The sequence below is a fragment of the Pleurodeles waltl genome, chromosome 11 (genome assembly GCF_031143425.1).
Source record: "Pleurodeles waltl isolate 20211129_DDA chromosome 11, aPleWal1.hap1.20221129, whole genome shotgun sequence".
Classification (NCBI taxonomy): domain Eukaryota; kingdom Metazoa; phylum Chordata; class Amphibia; order Caudata; family Salamandridae; genus Pleurodeles; species Pleurodeles waltl.
The window spans coordinates 852,930,679-852,952,985 of record NC_090450.1 but is presented as its reverse complement, the minus strand read 5'-3'; the positions used below and the strand labels follow the sequence as shown (position 1 = coordinate 852,952,985).

At 44.5% G+C, this 22,307-nt stretch overlaps 1 protein-coding gene across 5 annotated transcripts in view; it reads right to left on the bottom strand.

The window, feature by feature from the left end:
- Window positions 1-22,307, bottom strand: part of TPST2 (tyrosylprotein sulfotransferase 2) — a 207,327-nt gene that overhangs the window by 60,374 nt on the left and 124,646 nt on the right. For all 5 annotated transcript variants that reach the window (XM_069214689.1, XM_069214686.1, XM_069214690.1 and 2 more), the window contains 2 exons: window positions 20,215-21,138; window positions 13,517-13,715 (listed from right to left, as the gene is read on the bottom strand). In XM_069214689.1, the coding sequence (XP_069070790.1) occupies window positions 13,517-13,715; window positions 20,215-21,104 (1,089 nt within the window). In that variant the 5' untranslated portion in view covers window positions 21,105-21,138. The remainder of the gene's footprint in view (window positions 1-13,516; window positions 13,716-20,214; window positions 21,139-22,307) is intronic.

Here is a 22,307-nt window from a genome sequence, read left to right as displayed (position 1 = left end):
CTAGGCACTGTTGTAAGGGCCTCATGTGCAGTTTTGCGTTCGGGACAATGGCTATGAATGAGGACATCATGCCTAGGAGTTGTAATATCATCTTTGCTTGTATTGTTTGTGTTGGATACATGCGTTGTATGATCTTGTTGAAATTTTGAATTCTTTGTGGCCTTGGAGTGGCTACTCCTTTTGTTGTGTCTATTATGGCTCCCAGGTATTGTTGTACTTTGCACAGCAAAATGTTGGATTTTGCAAAGTTGACGGTGAAACCTAGTTTGTAGAGGGTTTGTATGATTTGATTTGTGTGGTGTAAGCACTTTGTTAGTGAATTGGTTTTGATTAGCCAGTCGTCTAGATACGGGAATACATGTATTTGCTGCCTTCTGATGTGTGCAGCCACTACTGCTAGACATTTTGTAAAGACTCTTGGTGCGGTTGTTAAACCAAAAGGCAATACTTTGAATTGGTAATGTATTCCTTTGAATACGAACCATAGGTATTTTCTGTGCGATTGATGTATTGGTATATGGAAATACGCGTCTTTGAGGTCTAAGGTTGTCATGTAGTACTGTAGTTTTAGCAATGGTAACACTTCTTGTAGCGTGACCATGTGAAAGTGGTCTGATTTGATGTAGGTGTTTAGTATTCTGAGGTCTAGGATTGGTCTCAGTGTTTTGTCCTTTTTTGGTATTAAGAAGTACAGTGAATAGACTCCTGTGTTTGTTTGTGTGTTTGGTACTAATTCGATTGCATTCTTTTGCAATAGTGCTTGAACTTCTATTTCCAGAAGTTCGGAATGTTGTTTTGATAAATTCTGTGCTTTTGGTGGTATGTTTGGAGGGAATTTTAGGAATTCTATGCAATAACCATGTTGGATAATTGCTAAGACCAAAGTGTCTGTAGTTATTTCCTCCCATGCTTTGTAATAATGACCTATTCTTCCCCCCACTGGTGTTGTGTGGAGGGGGTGAGTGACATCTGAGTCACTGCTTGGTTGTAGGGGTTTTGGGGCTTTGAAATTTTCCTCTATTCCTAGGGAATTGCCCTCCTCTGTATTGGCCCCGAAAGCCTCCACTGTACTGTCCCTGGTAGCTGGACGGTGTTGCCTGCGAGGTGCTGGCTTGTGTGGCCTGACCCCGAAACCCCCCTCTAAAGGGAGTCTTGCGGAAGGTGCTGTAGGTTCCTCTGCTCTGCGGGGAGTAGAGTGCGCCCATGGCTTTAGCAGTGTCAGTGTCTTTTTTTAGTTTTTCGATTGCCGTGTCCACTTCTGGTCCGAACAGTTGTTTTTCGTTGAATGGCATATTGAGCACTGCCTGCTGTATCTCTGGTTTGAACCCAGACGTTCTTAGCCATGCGTGCCTTCTAATGGTCACAGATGTATTAATTGTTCTTGCAGCTGTGTCTGCTGCGTCCATAGAGGATCGTATCTGGTTATTTGATATGTTCTGTCCTTCCTCAACCACCTGCTTTGCCCTCTTTTGTAGTTCCTTGGGTAGATGCTCGATGAGGTGTTGCATCTCATCCCAATGGGCTCTGTCATAGCGCGCAAGTAGTGCTTGAGAGTTAGCGATGCGCCACTGGTTTGCAGCTTGTACTGCGACTCTTTTCCCAGCTGCATCGAACTTGCGGCTCTCTTTATCTGGGGGTGGTGCATCCCCAGATGTGTGGGAGTTGGCTCTTTTCCGAGCTGCTCCTACTACGACGGAATCTGGTGGCAGCTGTGTGGTGATGAAAACGGGGTCTGTAGGAGGTGCCTTATATTTCTTTTCCACCCTTGGCGTTATTGCCCTACTTTTGACCGGCTCCTTGAAGATTTCCTTTGCGTGCCGAAGCATACCTGGCAACATAGGCAGGCTTTGGTAGGAGTTGTGGGTGGAGGAGAGGGTGTTGAATAAAAAGTCATCCTCGACTTGTTCTGAGTGGAGGTTTACGTTGTGGAATTGTGCCGCTCTAGCCACCACTTGAGAATATGCTGTGCTGTCTTCTGGTGGTGAGGGCTTTGTTGGATATGCCTCCGGACTGTTGTCCGACACTGGGGCGTCATATAAGTCCCAAGCGTCTTGATCCTGGTCACCTTGGCTCATGGTGGTGTGAGCCGGGGAATGTGACGGAGTTTGTGCTGGTGAGACGTTAATTACAGGTGGAGGAGAGGGTGGCGGAGTCACCTTTTTCACCATTTTGGTTTGTGGCGCCTGGTCTGTTTGAAACTCCAGTCTCCTTTTTCTTCTAATAGGGGGAAGGGTGCTTATTTTTCCTGTTCCCTGCTGTATGAAAATACGTTTTTGCGTATGGTCCACTTTGGTGGATTGCAGCTCTTCCTCAAACCTATGCTTTCGCATCTGAGAGGACAGTGATTGCTCCTCTGTATAAGAGCCTGGACCTGGGTCGGTTACGGGTTGTTTCGGCACCGAAACCCTGTCTGTATCTTTTTTCGGCTCCGAGGTGGCTTTTTTCTTTTTTGGAGTTGAAACCTCTCGGCGTCGATCTTCGTCGGTGCCGCTGTCTCGGCGTCGAGCCGTTTCTACACCGCTATCTCGGTGTCGTTGCTTTTCTCCAGCACTTTCTCGATCCCGAGAAGGCTGCGTGCCGGTGTCTCGACCGGAGTCGGACGATCTCGGCACTGTTTGGGCCTTTTTCGGTGCCGATGGTCAGTCACCGAATTTATGGGTGGAGCCATGGCCTGGTGGCAGTGGCGTCCCCTGGGCCTTGTCACTTTTCTTATGTGTTGTTTTCGACGTCTTACTCACGGTTCTTTGATCGTCGAATTCCTCGGAGTCCGATTCGTGGATCGAAAAGGTTTCTTCGTCCTCTTGTTCCTCGAACTCTCGGTGCGCTGTCGGCGTGGACGCCATCTGAAGTCTCCTGGCTCGACGGTCACGGAGTGTCTTTCGGGACCGGAACGCGCGACAGGCCTCGCAAGTCTCCGCACTGTGCTCAGGTGACAGGCACAGGTTACAGACCAAATGTTGGTCTGTATACGGGTATTTGTTGTGGCATTTGGGACAAAAACGGAACGGGGTCCGTTCCATCGGCGTTGTTATACACGCGGTCGGGCCGACCAGGCCCCGACGGGGGATCGAAAACTATCCCGAAGGGCACCGGAGCGCGTCGACCTTCGATGCGGTGTTGAATCTAACTACGCCGATCCCGAACGCAACAATACCGACGAAAATCTTCCGATATTTACTAACTTTCCGTTCCGAAACTCGGAGCGACAGGAACACGTCCGAACCCGATGGCGGAAAGAAAACAATCGAAGATGGAGTCGACGCCCATGCGCAATGGAGACAGAAGGAGGAGTCACTCGGTCCCGTGACTCGAAAGACTTCTTCGAAGAAAAACAACTTGTAACACTCCGACACAACACCAGATGGCGAGCTATGCAGAACATGTGTATCTACAGCGACAGATGCCATCGAACACATGTTTATTCCTTTGGTAACATACTGGAAGCACCAAATTACTGTCCAATAGCAATATGAAAAAAATGGAACAGCCCTTGGGAGTGGCCTAAACTATTATAATATAGCCTTATAATATGGTGTTGACGGCTATCCCGCTATTAAAGGCCCTGAATCTGAGTTATAGGCCCGAGCCACAGGCGAGAGACTATAACGAGGAAGAAGGCCTTTAGCAACATGTATAACATGAGGGGGAAGGGCTATAAGCCTATAAGAACATTCCACTCGCTCAGGATAGAATGTTTTAAACTAAAAAAGACAAACATTGGAATGTTGGAGCAGAAGGCTTATATTAACCATTATTAGCCCTGGGCCACTTCACTCTCTTCAATGGAGCTCTCAACATTCCAAAGTTCTAATACAGCCTTATAACCTGCTGCTGGGTGTGTACACCGGGGTTTAAAGGCCTTGAACCAGAGTTATAAGTCTAAGCTGCAGGCGAGAGAGAGCCTGTAAGAAAATAAGTTACTTACCTGTAACTGCAGTTATCCAGTATTGGTATCTTCCATGGATTCACAAGCTTCAATCATTCCACATCGTCGAAGTGAGAGTCCCGCAGTACCATGGTAAAGCAGTATGCAAAATTATCATATCATATAATGGCATATGAGCAACCAGGTACTGGCACCCTCTAGAACACTCCCAAGAGAGGCAGAATCCTCAGGTTTTCGAGCACAAGTGTGTGGGGGGGGGGGGGGTGGGGACATCCACAGTGATAAGAGGAGCCCTCTCAGGGGAGGAGGGTGCATTGCATGTGAATCTATGAAAGATACCAATACTGGATAACTGGAGTTACAGGGTAAGTAACTTATTTTCTTATCCAGTACAGGATCTTTCATATTATCACATGCTTGAATCTGAAGAGCAAGCAGTATTGTAGGTAATTAAAGTATCCTTAAATGATGGTGGGTAAAAGCAATACACTTTCATAGTAAACCACACAAAATAAATAAATATATACATACACACACCAGTATAAACATATCTATATATCAATATACAGTGAAATCCTAAGTATTCATATCTAAAACCTTTAGATAAATGAACATTAATAGGATAATCGGGCAAGAATATACAGCAGTCTGAAAAACATTTGAATTTACTATGAATAAACACCTCAAATGAAAGAAGATCATTTTATTAGAATAGATGACGTAACACTGCTTGTCCCATGGATGTGTCGCTGTGAAGATTCTAGGCAGCAGTACTGCGTGAACGAATGGGTGCTCTTCCACGTTGTAGCACAGCATATATTCTACAGCAGAATGGCTGCAAACAGAGCAGTGGAAGTGGATACTGCTCTTGTAGAATATATATATATATATATTTATTTTTTTAAGCTTTTCTTGCTTGGGTTTGCCTGCTTTGGAATGGCAAAACTGAATTGTTGCCGAAATCCATCTTGCTATTGTTGCTTTCATTAATGCAGTCCCTTGACACCTGGTCCACAAGAGACTAGTAGTTGATCTGTTTTGCGAATATGTTCAATACGGTGGAAGTAAAACTTGAGACACTGTAGTGTCAAAAGTATGGAGAACCCTTTCAGTTGGTGTGGAGGGGTCAGGAAAAAATGTTCCAAGTATGATAGGTTTGCTTAGATGAAATTGAGAAGGGGCCTTCGGAGTGAATTTTGGGTTTGTGCTGAGAAGTACTAGCTCGAATGTGAAATGTAGAAAAGGCTCTTAGGTTGTGAAGGCCTGTATCTCATTAACTCTTCTCATGAACGTGAGAGTGAGTAATAGGGCCACTTTCCATGTCAGACACTTTAGGTCAGCCTTAGGAATGGGATCGAAAGGAGGCTTCATTAATTGTGAGCAGTTGGACCACGTCTGTACCTTGAAACTGAAGCAAGGTGAACCTGAAGTGATGCATGAACAAGGCCTGGCTTTGCCATCGAAAGGAGATAATGCAAAATCTGATCGGAAGAGGCTTCAAATAGGTGCAAATGATTTTGTTAACACCAGGAACAGAATTTTTTCCACTTTAGCCTGTAAGTTTTGTTTGTACCCTTTGCTCTTGCTTTCGATATAATATCTCTGCATTTTTGAGTGATGTTTGGATCTCGAAACTCCTAGAACACAGGGGCCACGAGCACAATTGTAGAGATGCTAGCTCCAGGTGCAATACTTGGCCCTTGGTTCATGGTCAGGAGCATTCCCATTTCCGGAAGGTGTATGAGACTGGTCACTGATAGGAGAATGAGTTCCGTAAACCAGTGATGTCTGGGTCACTTGGGAGCGATCAAAATGAAGCAACTGTGTTCTGCTTTCATCTTGTTAAGGAACTTGGGAATTAGAGGGAAAGGGGGAAAAGCATATGCATAAATGTTTGAACATTGCATCAAAAGGGCATTCCCGAAAGGTGGTATCGACTGGCATTTGGCCCTCCTATCTGTCATGAAAAGACATGGCTTGTTCCAGGGTGAGGATATCTTGTCTAATTTCAGTTAATCTAGTTCTTACTCGTGGCAACTGTCTCCGGTTCTGCTGAGTGTCCCCACTATGGTGTTGACTCCCAACACGTGCTCGGCTCTTAGAGATATCTTGTGAATGTGAGCTTCTGCCGGGGAAGTTGTTTATGAATAAATGAACTGACGTACGCGTGCCGAGGTGGTATCTATATAGAAGATCGTGATGTCATAGACGCCTCGAACGACGCTGATGAAGCCACGCGGAGCCAGACAACGCACGTGGAACCAAACGACACCACACGCAGGGCATCGCTCAGCAAAAAGAACTCTGAGCAGAAGTGGTATGGGTGGAAATGCGTATAGGAGGCCTAAATTCCACTCACGACGAAAAGTATCGCCGAGCGATTGCCACCTTGGAAACTCCAACACGCAATACTGCTGACATTGTACGTTCTCTGCGGAGGCAAATATATATAACCAAGGCTCTCCTCACTGCAGAAAGAGTCCTTGCACCACCTCCGGATGGAGACACCATTCGTGATCCGCTAGGCATCGACGGCTGAGTTTGGCCGCCCTGGCGTTCAGAGAACCTGCCAGATGTTGAAACACCAGGGTTATGTCCTGCTGTTCCAGCCACCTCCAGAGACGCAGAGCTTTCTGACAAAGGGTCCACGGCCCCACACTGCCCTCCTTGTTGCACTACCACATTGCGGTAGTGTTGTCCGTGAACACCTACACTAACTTCCCTTTCACAACAGGAAGAAATGCTTTCAATGCTAGCCGGATCACCCAGAGCTCCAATAAGTTGATATGGAGCCCGGATTCCGCTGGAGACCAAAGGCCCCTGATCTATGCCTCTCCCAGGTGGCCTCCCCATCCCAGAAGTGACGCATCTGTCACTACTGTGAGATCTGGCTGGGGAAGGGAGAGGAGTCTGCCTTTGACCCAATCGCAGTTCACTAACCACCACTGCTTTTGCAGTTCTCTCTGAGATTTGAACCGTGTTGTTAAGATTTCCCTGATGCTGTGTCCACTGCAACTTCAGGTCCCAATGCAGAGCCCTCATATGTCATCTGGCATGTTTGACTAACAGGATGCAGGAAGCCATGAGTCTCAACAGCCTCAGATTCGCTCCCCGAAATCCAGAATAGAGGCCGAAACATCGGTATAACCTGAATATCCTTGACTTGCTGCTCGGGAGGATAAATCCGAAACTGCACTGTATCCAGAACAGCTCCAATGAAAGGGAGCTTCTGAGAGGGCGTCAGGTGCGACTTAGTCACGTTTATAGTGAGCCCCAATGAATGCAGGAGGTCTGTTGTAGTCGGACGGTGGGTGACGAGAGCCTGGGGCGTAGGAGCCTTCAACAGCCAGTAGTCGAGGTAGGGGAAGACTGAAATCCCTAACCTGCGCAGATGAGCTGCCACCACCACCATCGCTTTGGTGAACACCCGAGGGGCACTTGTGAGACCTAAGAGAAGCACAGTAAACTGAAAGTGCTCGTGGCCTACCTTGAACTGCAAGTAATGCCTGTGGGCAGACAGGGTGGGAATGTGAAACTACGTATCCTGCAAGTCCAACGCTACCATCCTGTCTCCTTGGTCTAGGGCAGACAAGACCTGAGTAAGATTGAGCATCCTGAATTTCTCCATTTTAAGGAAGAGATTGACGTCCCTTAAATCCAAGATAGGGCGAATACCCTTGTTCTTTTATGGGATCAGAAAGAAGCGGGAATAGCAACCACTGCCTACTTCTGACATCAGGACCCTTTCTATGGCTCCCTTGGCCAAGAGAGCCGTAACTTCCTCGGGGAGCAAGATCAAATGATCCTCCATCAGCCGTTCTTTTACCGGAGGGATACAGGGAGGGAAAGATTGGGAGGGAATAGCCCTTCTGTATGATCTGCAAGACCCATTTGTCCAATGTTATGGACCGCCAGTGAGGGACATGAAACTGAATCCTCCCTCCAACTGGATGGACATGGTCTTGCAGAACCACACTAGGAGGGCTTGGTCGTTGTGGAAGAGGGGGGCTGGGTGGTGGCCGACCTCTGGCTAGACCCTATGGGTCTGAAGGTACCACGACCTCGCCCTAGCATGGGATGCTGTGAAGCTGGAGGATGGTGGCTAACCTGTGGTTGGCGTGGTACCGTACCCCTCCCGAAGTCTCAAAAGGGGCAATAGGCAGACTACTGGCGAACAGGCGCTGACAGGCCGAAGGATCTGGCCGTAGCTCGAGAATCCTTGAATCTCTCAAGCGCAGAGTCTGCCTTCTCACCAAAAAGGTGTGAGCCATTGAAAGGCATTTCTATCAAGTTCGACTAGACATCCCCCGAAAAGCCAGTGGTATGCAGCCAGGCGTGGTGTCGGAGGGCCACTGTCGAAGAAATTGCCCTGCCAGCAAGTCAGTCGTGTCCAAGCCACACATGATGGTAAACTTGGCTGTATCTCTCCCATCGATGACAGCCTGGATGAGTGTGTCCCGTACGCCCACCGGGAAAGTATGGGAAAAACAGCCCAATAGGCAAGAGGTGTTTACTGACCTCAATGCCAGGCTGGAGGAAGAAAACCTCTTCTTTCCAAGTTGGTCCAGCCTCTTGGATTCCTTATCCAGGGAAGTGTAAGGGAAGGCACCACAGGAAGTGGAGGCTTGGACCACCAAGCTCCCTGGGGTGGGAGGTTGGGTGAGGAAACTAGGGTCGCTTGGAGCTGGTCTACGGTGGCAGCCGATTGCCCTATTTGCCCTATTCACAGGAGCCCCTGTGCTGGGTTTGGACCACGTTCCCAGAAGGACATCTGTGAGGGCTTCATTGAAGGGTAACATCTGCTCACATCTAGCAAACCCTGGCTGAAGCACCTCAGTCAGGAGATTAATCATGACTGGCACCATAGGCAAGTCTAGGTCCAAGACCTCAGCTGCCCTACGCACCACCATGGCATAAGATGCCCCCTCCTCCGTAGCCACAGCGGGAGGTGAGAGCATGCCAGTATCTGGAGAAGTATCCAGTCCACTGGCTTCTCCTAGATCCTCATAACGGTCCTGTTCATGCTCCAATCCGTATTCTAAAGGGTCCTCAGACCCCTCTCACTCTTCACCTGTTCCTGGCTGTTCTAAATAAGCCTCAGCCACTGATCTAGGCCTAATCAGCGCCGAAGTCGGAATTGACGGAATTCTGGCTCCGGATCATCCGGAATGAGGATGGGGCTACCACCACGAGTGGGCGCTGGTGGTGGAGGGAGCGTCGACGTCAGCCCGGTGCCGGAGGAGGTAGACTGTGAGAACCTGGCGCCGGTCTGGATCCACTATCAGATCCTGGGTTCCCCAACGGCGCCGAAGCAGACGTTGAATCCAAAAGGGCCCCTGCTGACCCCAAGGAGCCCGAAGAACCACCCGAGGGGGCAGCCCGCTCAAAAACAAGGCGCATAACCTCGTAAAATTCCTTTAATTGAGCGGTTGTTGCTCCGGCTCCCAGAAAAGTGAGGGGGGGGGTGATAGACGCAGAGTCGGCTCTGATAACGGCTCTGCGGAACTGTGCTCGGAACGTGGGTGTTCCTGAGATGCCTTCATCAAAGTCCGCTTGGACTTCTTCTTTTTGTACCTCTTCCCAGAGTGCCCCGCGGACCTCGAATGGGACAAAGTGGACTTGGGGCTCCTGGAGCGCTTCCCCGACCTCCTCCTTGAGCGGGACCGTGACCTCCAAGGAGTCACGCCGACAAGTCGACTGCCGGGCCGCCATGAGCTTTAGGGACCGCTCCCTCATAAGCTTTTGGCGCCATGGCCCGACAGTTGGAACACGACTTCGAGTCATGGTCCCTGTTGAGGCACCAGAGTCATACCTCCTGGGGGGGCGACATCACGCGATGGCATGCGCCGCACGCCCTGAACCCCGTCTTCTTAGAGGGCATATCCCTCGCACAGACGACAAAAAAATCCTCGACAACTCATCAAAAAACGTTTTGCCAAAAAGGGCAAAGGGTAGGTCGATCCCGGATCTGCGCTTAACCGGCGCTGAATGAAAAGAACTGACATACGCATGCCGAGGTGGCGTCTATATAGATGACCGTGATGTCATAGACTGCTCCAATGATGCTGATGAAGCCATGCGGAGCCGGACGACGCACGTGGAACCAAACGACACCACCCGACGGCACGCGCAGGGTATTGCTCAGCAAAAAGATTACGGATTTGAAGCGGGCGCCAGGGAATTCAAAAGGTAAGGAATCTGCAGCTAGAAGTCTCTATCAGATGGTGCTAGCAGCTGATTGGTCAGTTTAAGTTCAGTCCCTTTTTTTAAAAAAAAAAAAAGAGGACTAAAATAGGCTATAAATTGATGGCCCAACGCCATTATAGCCTATGACAGTTGAACATATTACTTTACCACTTCAACGATGGGGAATGATTCAAGCATGTGAATCTATAAAAGATCCAATATGGGATAACAAAGAAGAGGGGCTTTAACAATCAGTATAGCCTGAGATAGAAGGGCTATAAGGCTACTAGAACATTCCACCCACAAAGGGTAGAATGTTCTAAATTAAAAAGGGAGAAACATGAAGACAAATATTGGAATATTGGAGCTCCGGGCTCATACCAGCCATTATAAGCCAAAAGCTACTCCATTGTCTGCAACGGATCTCTCCGATATATTTTCATCACATTTTATGTGAGGTCACGTTCCAAATTACTCCTGAGCCTCTCTTCAACTGTTCCATACAGTGCCACCTACATCTAGGAGTAAATGTCTAGTAAAAATGCAGCCTTACGTATTGTGACAACTGCTTAGTCATAACCACCAGTACATGCCCAGATATGTACTCCTTCACACACCAATCATCGGTGACTAGGGGTTATGCATGTCTATCACCTTTCATTTAGAAATCATTATGCCATGCTAAGATTTACCATCTATCATTGTAATAGACAGGGCATTCTCAGATTTTGGACACCACTTGGTAATTTCTTAGGGCAGGGCAGCATCTATCTAGTGCGTAAGAGATGTTGAAACAGGTGACAGACTAAATCTGAGGAAGCAGCAACACCCCTTAATTAGGTCTCACCTACCAGACAGCGCAAACCACTGTGTGCATACCAAAAACTTACAATGGGCTTAGAGCCCTCTCAATGCTCAACATTGGTTGGCTTGCTTCTTGTTCAATGCCTTGCCTTCTCCTCCTTTTGTTTGCCCCCAAATAAAGTGGCAGCCATCCACTTGTGGGCATTTTTAATACTACAATCTGGTATACGGTTGGGAGTACTTTGGTTAGATGCATGAAAGTCATTTTTCTGCGATCATCAAAATCCTACCCGCAAATAAAAAGGGGCCCTCGAAGGTTTATTGTGATGGATAATAGCAAATGAGTCTCCCGGGATATAATGAGAGAAGGATGCTACTTTGTGTGTAAAAATGGGGATAGAAATATCACCTTGAAGTTTTGTTAGAAGTTGTGTGTGTGCTGTGGCTGAGGGTGCACGTAGCTCTATATGCATGAGTGTCTAAGGGATTTGCTGTATATACGTATGGTTGTCTGAGCACAAAATCTGAACCTAGTGGCGTTGTCAACGTATGTTTATCTCCTCTCCTTTCCCTCACAAGTTAGAAACACGTTCTTTCATTTTGAACACTGATAATCAATCAGTGCAGTTAGCTGCGAAGAAAACGGTGCAGTTAGAAGGATGACAGTGCATGTAAAATATGTGAGGTGACTTAACTATTTCATATTAAAAGGTGAATATCTGTGAGGTTAACTGTTTCACCCCAATGATAACTTAAAGAAATCCAGTGGCTATAAACAACTCAATCCAAATATTTTATGCAAACCTTACAATTTGAAATGGCTCTGACTTGCCACTGAGAAAATCAGGTAAAAGTGGAAATAGGTAATGTTGCTTAAGTTGGGGGAGAAATAGATTTGCTATAACGAGAAAATACATAAACGAGTATTGGCAAAAACAGCTGTCAGGAATGAAACTAAAAGGCTTGTGACAACGGTTAGTTTTGTTTGATATCATCCATTGATGCACAAGCAAACATAAAAGCCGTTTTATAATGCTCTGTCCAAACATTACAAGCGTACTCCTAAATGACATTTTTAATATTGGAATAACCCCATTAAAATGATGGCATCAGTGAATGTATGCATCAACTGCAGCCATTTTGGAATGCGTGAATCTAAACAAACCCAGAGATTTTTTGTCCATGGCAGCAATGTTTGAATGCCTTTGTTCCGATATTACAAACCCATTTCTTTGTGCTTGCCGTGCATGTACATTTGCCAAGGCCATCTTGAATGAGCGGGGAGGGCCGGGGTGCGATGGATAAGCTAACGGGGGGAGGTGGCATGAGCAGCAATAAAGATAGCAAGGGTGAGATGAGGGCAGGGGCTGGGGAAACACAGAAAGCGAGGGAGCAGGTGGAAACATAAGGGGGAAACCGCATACTGGGGAGAGCACGAAAAATGCATGTCAGTGGCATGCTCAAAGGATAAAGGGAAAAATAAGTCCATGAATTAAAGCAATCAGTCTCAGCAGCTGAGCACACCTGCTAGCACAAGAAAGGGCATTCAATCATGAGCAAGGAGCTGAACCAAAGCACACTATGTACATTGGAAACGGCAGGTCAGTAGCAAGTGATGTAAACTGTCTTTCTAATTCAACTTTTCTCAGGTCACTGAATTCCACTGCAACCATGTCTCACTGCTGAAAATCAACTACTTGTACATTTGAACACAACCTTTGCTATGAAATACTAGTTCCTAGGTTGTGATCAGTGAGACCTAACAAAATGTAAAATTTTGAAAAAGTTGTCAAGTATGGACATTAACCTGATGACTGCATTAGTTTTGGCATTAAGATCGTGTTCCCACAGCTGTAGAGCATGCATCTATTCATTCCGACTGCCCAAAGTACCCCTTGGACAAAAATACGCAGTTGTGGCTGTATACCTGTTTCACTACCAGCATAAACTCAACTAATGCTTCTTTGGAGGGGTCCCAAATCGAATGCTTAGATCTGCTAAATGAGCGCAGCGCACCCCCCACCCCTTCCCCATCTATGCTGCATGACTTAACCATCTCATTATGAAACTACCACATTTGAATCGCCCTCCAGGCCATAGAATGCTGAAAAGGCGATCATGTCATGTTGTTTAAAAGCAAGTGTCCAAGACTGCCATGCCACTCCCTCGGCCTAGCAAGTACTATGCTGCGCATCGTTTTTCCAAATGTCTATCGAGTGACTATTCATATTTCAGTAGCAGAAACATTTATTTCACCACCACTTTACACCTCTATCACCACCACACCCCTCAGAAGAATATCAAACTACCACAAAGCTCTATTAGGAGGGTCTACGCCTTTTGGTTTGTTTACGCTCATATTTCCTTCTATCACATACTGCAGTTTTTACGGTACTATTGTTATTTACGAAGACTACACTTCTGAATTTGCATCAGTTTTTGCCTATTGTTAGTAACACTTTTACGGTCTCTTCCTGACAATATTATCTTCTCAGCAGTATATCCATATCTGTACATTGTTCGGAAGCCTTATAGGAACCGCTCATTACATTAAAAAACAAAGCTACATTTAAAAAATTTGAGAAAAATACAGGACTGCATGCTGACTAAAATATATACTTCTGCAACTGTAATACTCACCCGGTTAGTGTTATTGACCACTAAAGGGTCAGGGTTTCCATAACTTGGTGGGTTGGCCAATGGGTCATAACCAAGTCGAACAAGCATCGGTGCTATCTGAGGCATGTCTTGAACGACGTCATTTGGTAAGTGCCCAACCCATTTCGACAATGCTTCCAAATTCACTGGCTTGATAACTTGATCGGTTGATCTTTCTATCCTAGAAAAATCATTGATACCAATGTATTGAGTATGTTCCATTTGCAGTATTTGAGCAAAGCATGACAAAAATATAAACTGGTCTGGAGAAACCACAAACATGAATTAGGAGGTGCCATTTTGCTTGGGTCATGGCAAAGATGACTTTTATTGTTTTAATTTAACAGATCACTCTGCCTTTCTATAATTTCTTGAGATAAAGCCTTCTTGTGGCACATCACTGTTGAAGCCATGCGTCGGTACATATTAGGTCAGTGCATCTGGAAAATTGGGCCGAAAGCCTTTAAACCACAAGTGTATCTGTCGGAAGTATATGGCTAACTATAGGGAGAAAAACTGGTCAGTAAACAGCATGTCTGATGAGATTGGCTAATTACCACCTGTGGAGACTTAAACTGTTTATAGTTGCATTTCAGCTTTTTTCTACAATACCAAAACAATTTTGCTTAAGATGGAACACCTTTCCATACAGGTCAATGCTAGGTTTTGTTAGCGGGTCCTTCAGGCACAATTAACATACGAATGCCAACATTTGGTGGCACTACCTTAAAGTCCTTAACTCAGCTTAAAACATCTGGGGAGGGTTATAATTACCTAAGATGTTAGAAGCCTTACTAATATTGTTTCGATCCCTAGGAGCACTCATATTTGCAAACATATTACTGTAATTTGTACTGTTGAAAATATTCCATACTGGCAGATTCCCCACAGAACAAAGTTCCATATGTAGAAATAAGTGTCCAGATTTTAATGATGTGAACAACAATCTCACTATTTGAATCTGTGTTTGCAGGTAGCCATTTTACATGTATTAGGTCAACGTCCGTGTGTAATAAATGCTAGTGTATAATTAACTTCACAGATTATGGATTAGAATTGGTTCTTGCCTCGATTTATTTCACGTTTGTAACAAAAAACAGACTTATCAAATTAAGGTCTCTATTTTGCATTTATGGTCAAATAACTAAACACATTAGTCTCTGTATTTATTATGTTTCAACTATATCTGCATTTGACTTTTTGTACCTTAGTTTATATATCGTTTTAGGAACTGTGTAGTACAGAATATTTTAGAATATGAACAAACAGAGCGTCTAGAATTATTGTTCTACTTAAATTATTTTTTAAACTGGTGCAAAACAAACTATTCTTTGTTTTGTAAATGAACATCTGGTTTTAACACAAACACATGATATTTGATATTTTTTTATTATTTCTGATCATAGACGAGATGAACTTCGAAAAAAGCTACAAAGGCATTACTGTTCCTTTCATTTATCAGTACCAGCTACATCGCAAGCTTTTGACCATGTCTAGTCTCAAGTGGCTTACTGTAGAACTTTGTCACTAAATTTCAAGTAGACCTTGGCGCCTCTAAAAGCATACATTTCTCTTTAACAGTTAAATTGAAGGATTTTTAAACAATTAGAGAATTATTTAATGCGTTTAATTAGCATAGACATAACCAAAAAGGAACACATGGTTCTAAAGAGTACAACTGAGAAACATTGAAGAGGAAACTTTAGACAAATATCTATGAGCAAGAGTGACAACAGGAGTGCAGAAACGGAAAAGGACATAGCAGAAAGCTGTTGTACATGCTAAAATATATGTTTAATATTATTCACATTGATAAAAAGGCTAAGGGTGCCCCTTAAATTGGGGTCTGTGAGGCCACAGAATACAAACACAGCGGCCTTACGGAGTTGTCAGGGGTGGTAGTTTAGCAATTACACAGTAAACAGTAAACAGTGACAACATCTGTGGAAATTCAGCACAATTAGTAGGGGTAGTAGGGGGAAAGATGCATTACAATATTAAGCACAAAGTAAAAAAAAAAAAAATAGTAACTGGGCAGAGGCACGCAGGTGTGAAGCAGAGTGAATCTACTGCCCTTACATTACTTCTGTTTACACATCTTTACTAAGTGCAAGAGATGCTATGTGTATGAATTCCACACACTGATGTGTCCCCCGAGGTATAAAAGCGATATCTACCTGAAGAAAAATAAATTAAGCAATGAAAAGAAGAAAGCGTGTGACAATCAACTGCAAATCCTTCTCTAAATCTATCAATCAATTGCTGATCTCCTCGCAATTAAAGGTTCGATACATATTGTCATATCTCCTCTTCTGTAACTCCCAGTAAAAATAGACAAATAGATCTAACTGGTTCATTCACGTCATTTTCAAATTAAGCAAATTATTCCAACACATTAAGTGGTTATTTATGGGTCATTTCCACTAACTAGAATTCACTATTTATTAGATAATTAACATTAATATCCCCAAAGGCAGGCCTTCCTTTTACACAAGGCTTCTATTGTTCCTCCTTTGCTTTATAGCAAATGGAAAAATTAGAAAATCACCTACAGAGTGTGACCTTCACGTGCAGTCACTGCATCCGTGTTCAAGTCTAGTGCCAACTTGTATGCTACACTTCAACTTGTGCTCTTTGTTTTCCCCGCAGGAACATCGAAGGTTTCCATGCTAGCAGAACCAGTTGAAGTCCTAGACACACCTGAATTTGTGTACAAACTACCCGTGGCTGTTGGTGACATCAGAATACAGTGGGGTGGGGCTCTACATACATTAAAACGCACATACATCAAACAATAAAACATCTATGAAAGCCAAAAATAAAAGTTACTTAACTTATACCTGCAGTAAGTCTTCGATGCTCTCCAGTCCCTGGCTCCAGACTCCTCCAAGACAGAGGAGACATCATAAAGCCACCTACCTTGTCCAATCCAGACGCTGCTTTCATGCTGTGAAGCAGCATGAGTGAAGCGTCTGGACTGGATGGAGCAGGCTGCCTCAGTGATCCGAAAGGCACTGGAGCCCTGTGCCTGCTCTCCCAGCTGGGCTGGAGCGGTTTGAATGAAGCATGTCAGGCTGGCCGTAGGAAGATTGCCGGCGAAACCTACATGCGCACTGCAAAGGGGCCACTCCTCATTGCTGTCAATCAGCAGTAATGACGCACTGGCCCCGACCCGACAGTCCATTCGGCAGAGAGCAAAAAATGAAATGGTAATAAAATCTTTTATTACTATTTTATTTTTTTGTCTTTCTGCAGCAGGGTGTGGTATGGAAATACAGTAAACAATTAAACGAATTCTGTCCCTACTGATAGGCTCAACCAAGTATCCATGCTAGGTTTCCCTTTAACAGAATAGCCACCCCTGCAGTTTTGGTTTTTGCATTGACCTACTACTTCTGGATATTATGTTAATTGCACATACGATTGTGTCATCCTTCAGGAGATGGGAGAAAATGACATAAGGACCCAAACGCCCAACATATCTCCATACCTTTGTTACACCTACTGGGAGAGATGGGCTCTTTACCTTCAGTGATATTAAGCTTAGTATACCTGAATGTAATTTGTCATTAGTATACCTGTCAATCTGTGCACATTGTGCGCACCGAAGGACATGGACCTATTTCACTTTGTTCAACACATTTGGAAAAAACACCAACACCTTAAAAGTTAAACCAGAAAATAACATTTCTTCAGCACACTCAAACCTATGGCCCCAGTCCTACTGGTGGTCAAAAGGTAAAGTTATGACTGTTTGGGCTTGAGAGTGTATTTTTTCCTCTGTTTCCTGTACATCTTCTCAGTTCCTGAAACATAAAAAGGTATACCCTTCAACCCTGAGGGATCCCCATGCCAAATCCTGCTCATGAATGCCACCGAAAGTCCAATGCCGTTGGATGGGTTGATTTACCCACAATTCTATTTAGATCCTCATAGCTTATGCTCGGTCTTTTGATATATAAATAGCCAAGGGTGCCTCACCAAGCCTGATGCCCTACTTTCGCATTTGTTTGATTTAGTGTCCTGTCTCAGTAATCTTAGTTTGCAATTCTTGGCCCAAACATTCCTCTTTGTGTGCGACTATGCATTTTGTCATTTGAGTGCATTCTATCAGATGTTTCCTGTTTGAGCAATTTCTGTCCTTCATCAGGCAATATTATTATAATGTCCTTATCATTCCAGCAGAAACATAGTAGACCATCAGGGAATGAACATCTGTATTTGATCTGGTTTGTCTTCTATTCTCTGGTGAGATGTTGGAAAGTCATTATTGTCAGTAAGATAGCAGCTCCCAAATTTTTGTAAAGGGAGACTTCACTGACTCTAAAGTGATGAAATCTATGTTTCCTAGCCACTGCCATTATCATTTCTTTTATTGGATAACTAGTACATTTTACCACAACAACTCTTGGCCTATTCCCTTTTCGTCCTACCCTATCTGGTCTTTCTATGGAGATGGTTTTGTTTTCATCCCCCTGAAGTATGCTGCAGGGCAGGACAGGACACAGACATGCTGCTATGTCGTGCCCTTCTGTCTCTTTCTTCTAATGTATTATGTGTATATTGCTTATTCACAAATAATTTTCTAGATCTTCGCATTTCGATCTTAGTCATTGGAGATGAGATTCCATGTGACATATTGTGGTGGTGATTAACTGGCCTGTGTAGGAGAGCATTCAGAGTTGTGCTTCTGAAGATTCCAGATGTCAATATCAAATGCTCTGATGTCTGCTTTGAACTCGGTTATCTCTACTGAGTTCTGCTCACAGAATTTGCAAATCTGCTTTCAGTTCTGCTAAACATGCCTTAAGTTCTTCTTTAGTCGATGTGCCTGTTGACGTTCCCACTGTGATGTCTATCAAAGAGCTGTCAGGTGTTTGGATGGTACTTGTATGCATAAACTCTGTGATGGTGAGCTGAAATGGTGTTGGTACAGCGGTTAATATACAAGATATATTCCTCAACTGAAACTTCTTAAGGGGGTACCTGGTCACCTGAGAATTTGGATCATCATGTAGGTCCACCAGCATTATGAAAGGCCTTAGTGTCCGGGTTACTAACACTGATCAGCACAGACTGTTCACAACAGTATTAAGTGTAGTTATCTGCAATGTCTGCTGCCATCACAACATCAGGATCAAAACCCTCTAAGTTCACATCCCAATGGCGACCTTGCTTTGTGGAAGCACAGTGCAACTGAGCGATTTACTGCTGGCTATTCACAGATGTTTTAAATATATAGATATAACCATGCTGCGGATCTGCTTCCCAGTGGTACACTATGCTTTGAGCACTCTAGTTATTGTGCTTCTGATCCTTCATAATGTCCTCAATGGCGCTGATCTACTGCCACAGGTCCTGGTCCATACTAGGTTTTTTTGTGCTTAAATTGCGACGGTCACCTCCTTCCCCACTATGTGTGTGCTAACCGTGCCCCCTTTTAACTTTTGCACCCTTGTGGGATCACAAGATGACCTTTATTAGCCTACACCATAGGGGCTCGCCACACAGGTACGTGGCAGCACTGCTTAGGCCATGCGCCACCTTAGGCTCACGACTGCGGCAGCCTCACATTCAGTGGAATGGCTCCCCAATAAGAACTCATGTCACGCTCCAGCGCACCCAAATTCTTTTCTTCTTGAAGTCTCCGATGCGTGGGGGAGTTCCGAGCGTGACTGCAGTGGCTGTTGGCGGTGGTCTTCTTCAGGGCTGAGGAGGAGCCACAGCGAAGTAGAGCCGGTCTCCTATGATTGACATATACGGGAAGTTAGGTGGCTCTTCCTCCTCCCAGAGCACCGAATACCAGCGACCTTTTGGACACTAATAATTATACCGTCATAATATTGGAGTGTGTGCACTCTTGGTCCCAAGCCACCTTTTAGTTGTTTACTCTGGTTGACATCTTGACATACAGCCCGTGACAATATTTTTGAACAGTTATAGGATGAGATCTTGAATAGAACTGAAAGATCACATTGGTTACAAAATGCGCCACACTACGTTAAACTTGAACTCCAACTTCAATTATCAGTCACTGAAACTTTCCAACGCTCAGAATTTCAATGGCAAAGGCAGCTGCAGGAAAATATCAGCCACTGTGTGCTGAATATTAGGTATTTTCTAAAATGACATCGGGACCCTCGTGATTTGGTTTAGGGGAAGACATACGTGCTTTAATAACAGTAAATCAACAACCTTGTACTCAGGTCATACACCAGTAGTATAATGAGCTATAGTTTAGAAAGTCTATAGGCACTGGTGAAATAGGTTGGAAAGAATAAGTAGCCTTTTTCTCTAAAGCAAAAGAACCTGAAATCACACCTCTTAAAGTGCCACTTCTAAACTTATCAGCAGCTGAGAATAGATTTTGAAAACTAATAATTCTAAAACATTGAATGAGCCACACTTAGAGCAATAGTTTATATATTTCTATTCCATGTATTCCTAACACATGGGGGAGATATGTTGCCTTCCTTGCTGCGGAAAGCGTCACACACTGCATGACACAATGTCTTCAATCAAAAAGAGAACGTCCAACAGTACCCTCCCTGTAAAATGTTCAAGAGCATCATCTGTCGTTTTATGATATCATATTTGTGATTTGTATACTGAGAAAGTTTTCAATCTTATCGCAGAGGCAACACATGACTACATTGCACATAAACAAAACGTGCACTTACTTTGAAAGAGAGACTCCTCCAGGCTTTCCAATAAGCTCTTCGTGATGTAGCACTGCCTCATTCCAGGAGATATCTAAAAAGTTCATAATCATCTCCAAGGACTGTTTAGGATGCAATACCAATTGTTCATAAAAAACAGGGAGGCACTTTGTTTGCCCGATTTCTAAGCACTGAGAGTACATGACTTCAATAGCTTTGTTCCACTTTGTAAGGCAGTCTCGATAACTGTTCAGATCGAATCCAGCAATTGTCACCTTTCTGGTGATCATGGAATGCACCGAGGCACGGCCGTCTCGTATCATCAAAAGAAACTTGGAGTTCGGAAATATTCTAGACAGGTACAGTGATGATTTCAGTGTAAACGGGTCTTTATTACATAAATATTTTGCTGGTTCGCCATGTTTGGCTATCACTTCCAGTATAAAAGCCTGCATGGCGGAGTCCAACACTTGGTCAGTAACACCAGCTTCGTCTAGGCGCATTTTCTCACGCCCGGATTTGGACCACGCCTGCCGCATGGCCAGCAAGCGGGGTATGATTCGGGTCTCTTCACCACATCGGATATCGGGATGTGCGTCCAACATGGCCCTCATTAACGTGGTTCCACTTCTTGGCACGCCACCGATAAATATTAAAGGCATTTCCTTACTGTAACGGTATTCGATGTTGTTTGAATCCACCATAACGAGGTGCTCGTTTTCGGGTTTCATCTTCCGGTGGCTGTTCATGTCGAGTATTTGTTGACATTCAAGCATCTGCTGGCCAAGATGAACCGCCAACATTAGTGCAAACGCGAGGCAAGTTCCCAATAGTAGCCTCCTTATTGTTACCCGCATTCTGATTCGTTTCCCACATCCAGGGTTGCTGGGATGGGCCTTCTCGTTGATCATTCAGTTAACGGTTAATAACTCTTCCATAGTAAACCTGGATAGTATAAAAATGTAAAACGGAAACAATCAAAATCCGCTATGAACAATATAAGATGTAGGAGCAGATTTTGTAGTACCCCTCACTGATGTTGTGAAAGCTATTCGTGGACTGATGTTTTCTTTTTTTAAGAAACACTGCTCAATTCATTAATAATAGGGTCTGTTTTCAGACCGTAAGCTTCAATTTTACAAGATCATATTTGAAACATAAAATATATAATGGAGCCACAAGGGGGCAGCATTTAATCTAAAACAGAAGCAAAGGTGGATTGCCTTTAACAGTAGTTTGTAAAGGACACAATGATGGTCACAATTTCTCTAAACGACAGTCACGAATAAACTACCATGCATAAATTCACAATCGGGTTTAAAGAAATCGTGATATGGTAGTCTGCGCAAATAATACCTTCCATTGGTTTAAGGGAATAAACGTTGTATGCCTAGGTGGAGCACGTCGAAGTGCACGCGTATCGGGGACGCGCTGTAGAATGGCGCTGGCTGGTCCATATTCCTATTAATTGCTGCATTACTTCGTATTTTCAAAAACATAATTAGTTAAAAGAAAAACCTTACCATATTGACCTCCAAACCACAAATATATAAACTATATAAACATAATACAAAAAATAATAACCATTATTTATAAACACAATACAACAGGTTATTTCTGTTGCTCTAAACTGATCCTCGTTAATTACACTCTCGGCGGCTTTCCAAGCACGGGAACCCAATGGTGCTTACTGGGTTTAACCTACTCATACAACGTGTGTCGTGTCCACAATGCGATTATTACTGGGATGGTGTACACACTCCTTTCAGAACAGGAGCCGAACAATGTCGCAGTATCGGTTATGCCTGTCAAGATGGCGCTCACACTACCTATACACGTGCTGGTGAAGAAGAGTCCCACGCCACTTTCCAATCAACTCCAGGACAGGCAGCTGGCTCAGCTGGATACGTAGGGACACTCCTCTTTGTTTAGAAAGCATTAGGTCAGTCAGGGCTGGCCTTAACCCTGGTGGCACCCTGTGTGACAAGGTCGGTTGGCGCCCACCAATGACCACCTCCACCACGGATTCCCTCACACCACCCTTTAAAATGGTGCTCAAGTCTCCATAACCACTCTCTCTCAGATGCATTTAATTCGTTTTATAGCACCACTTA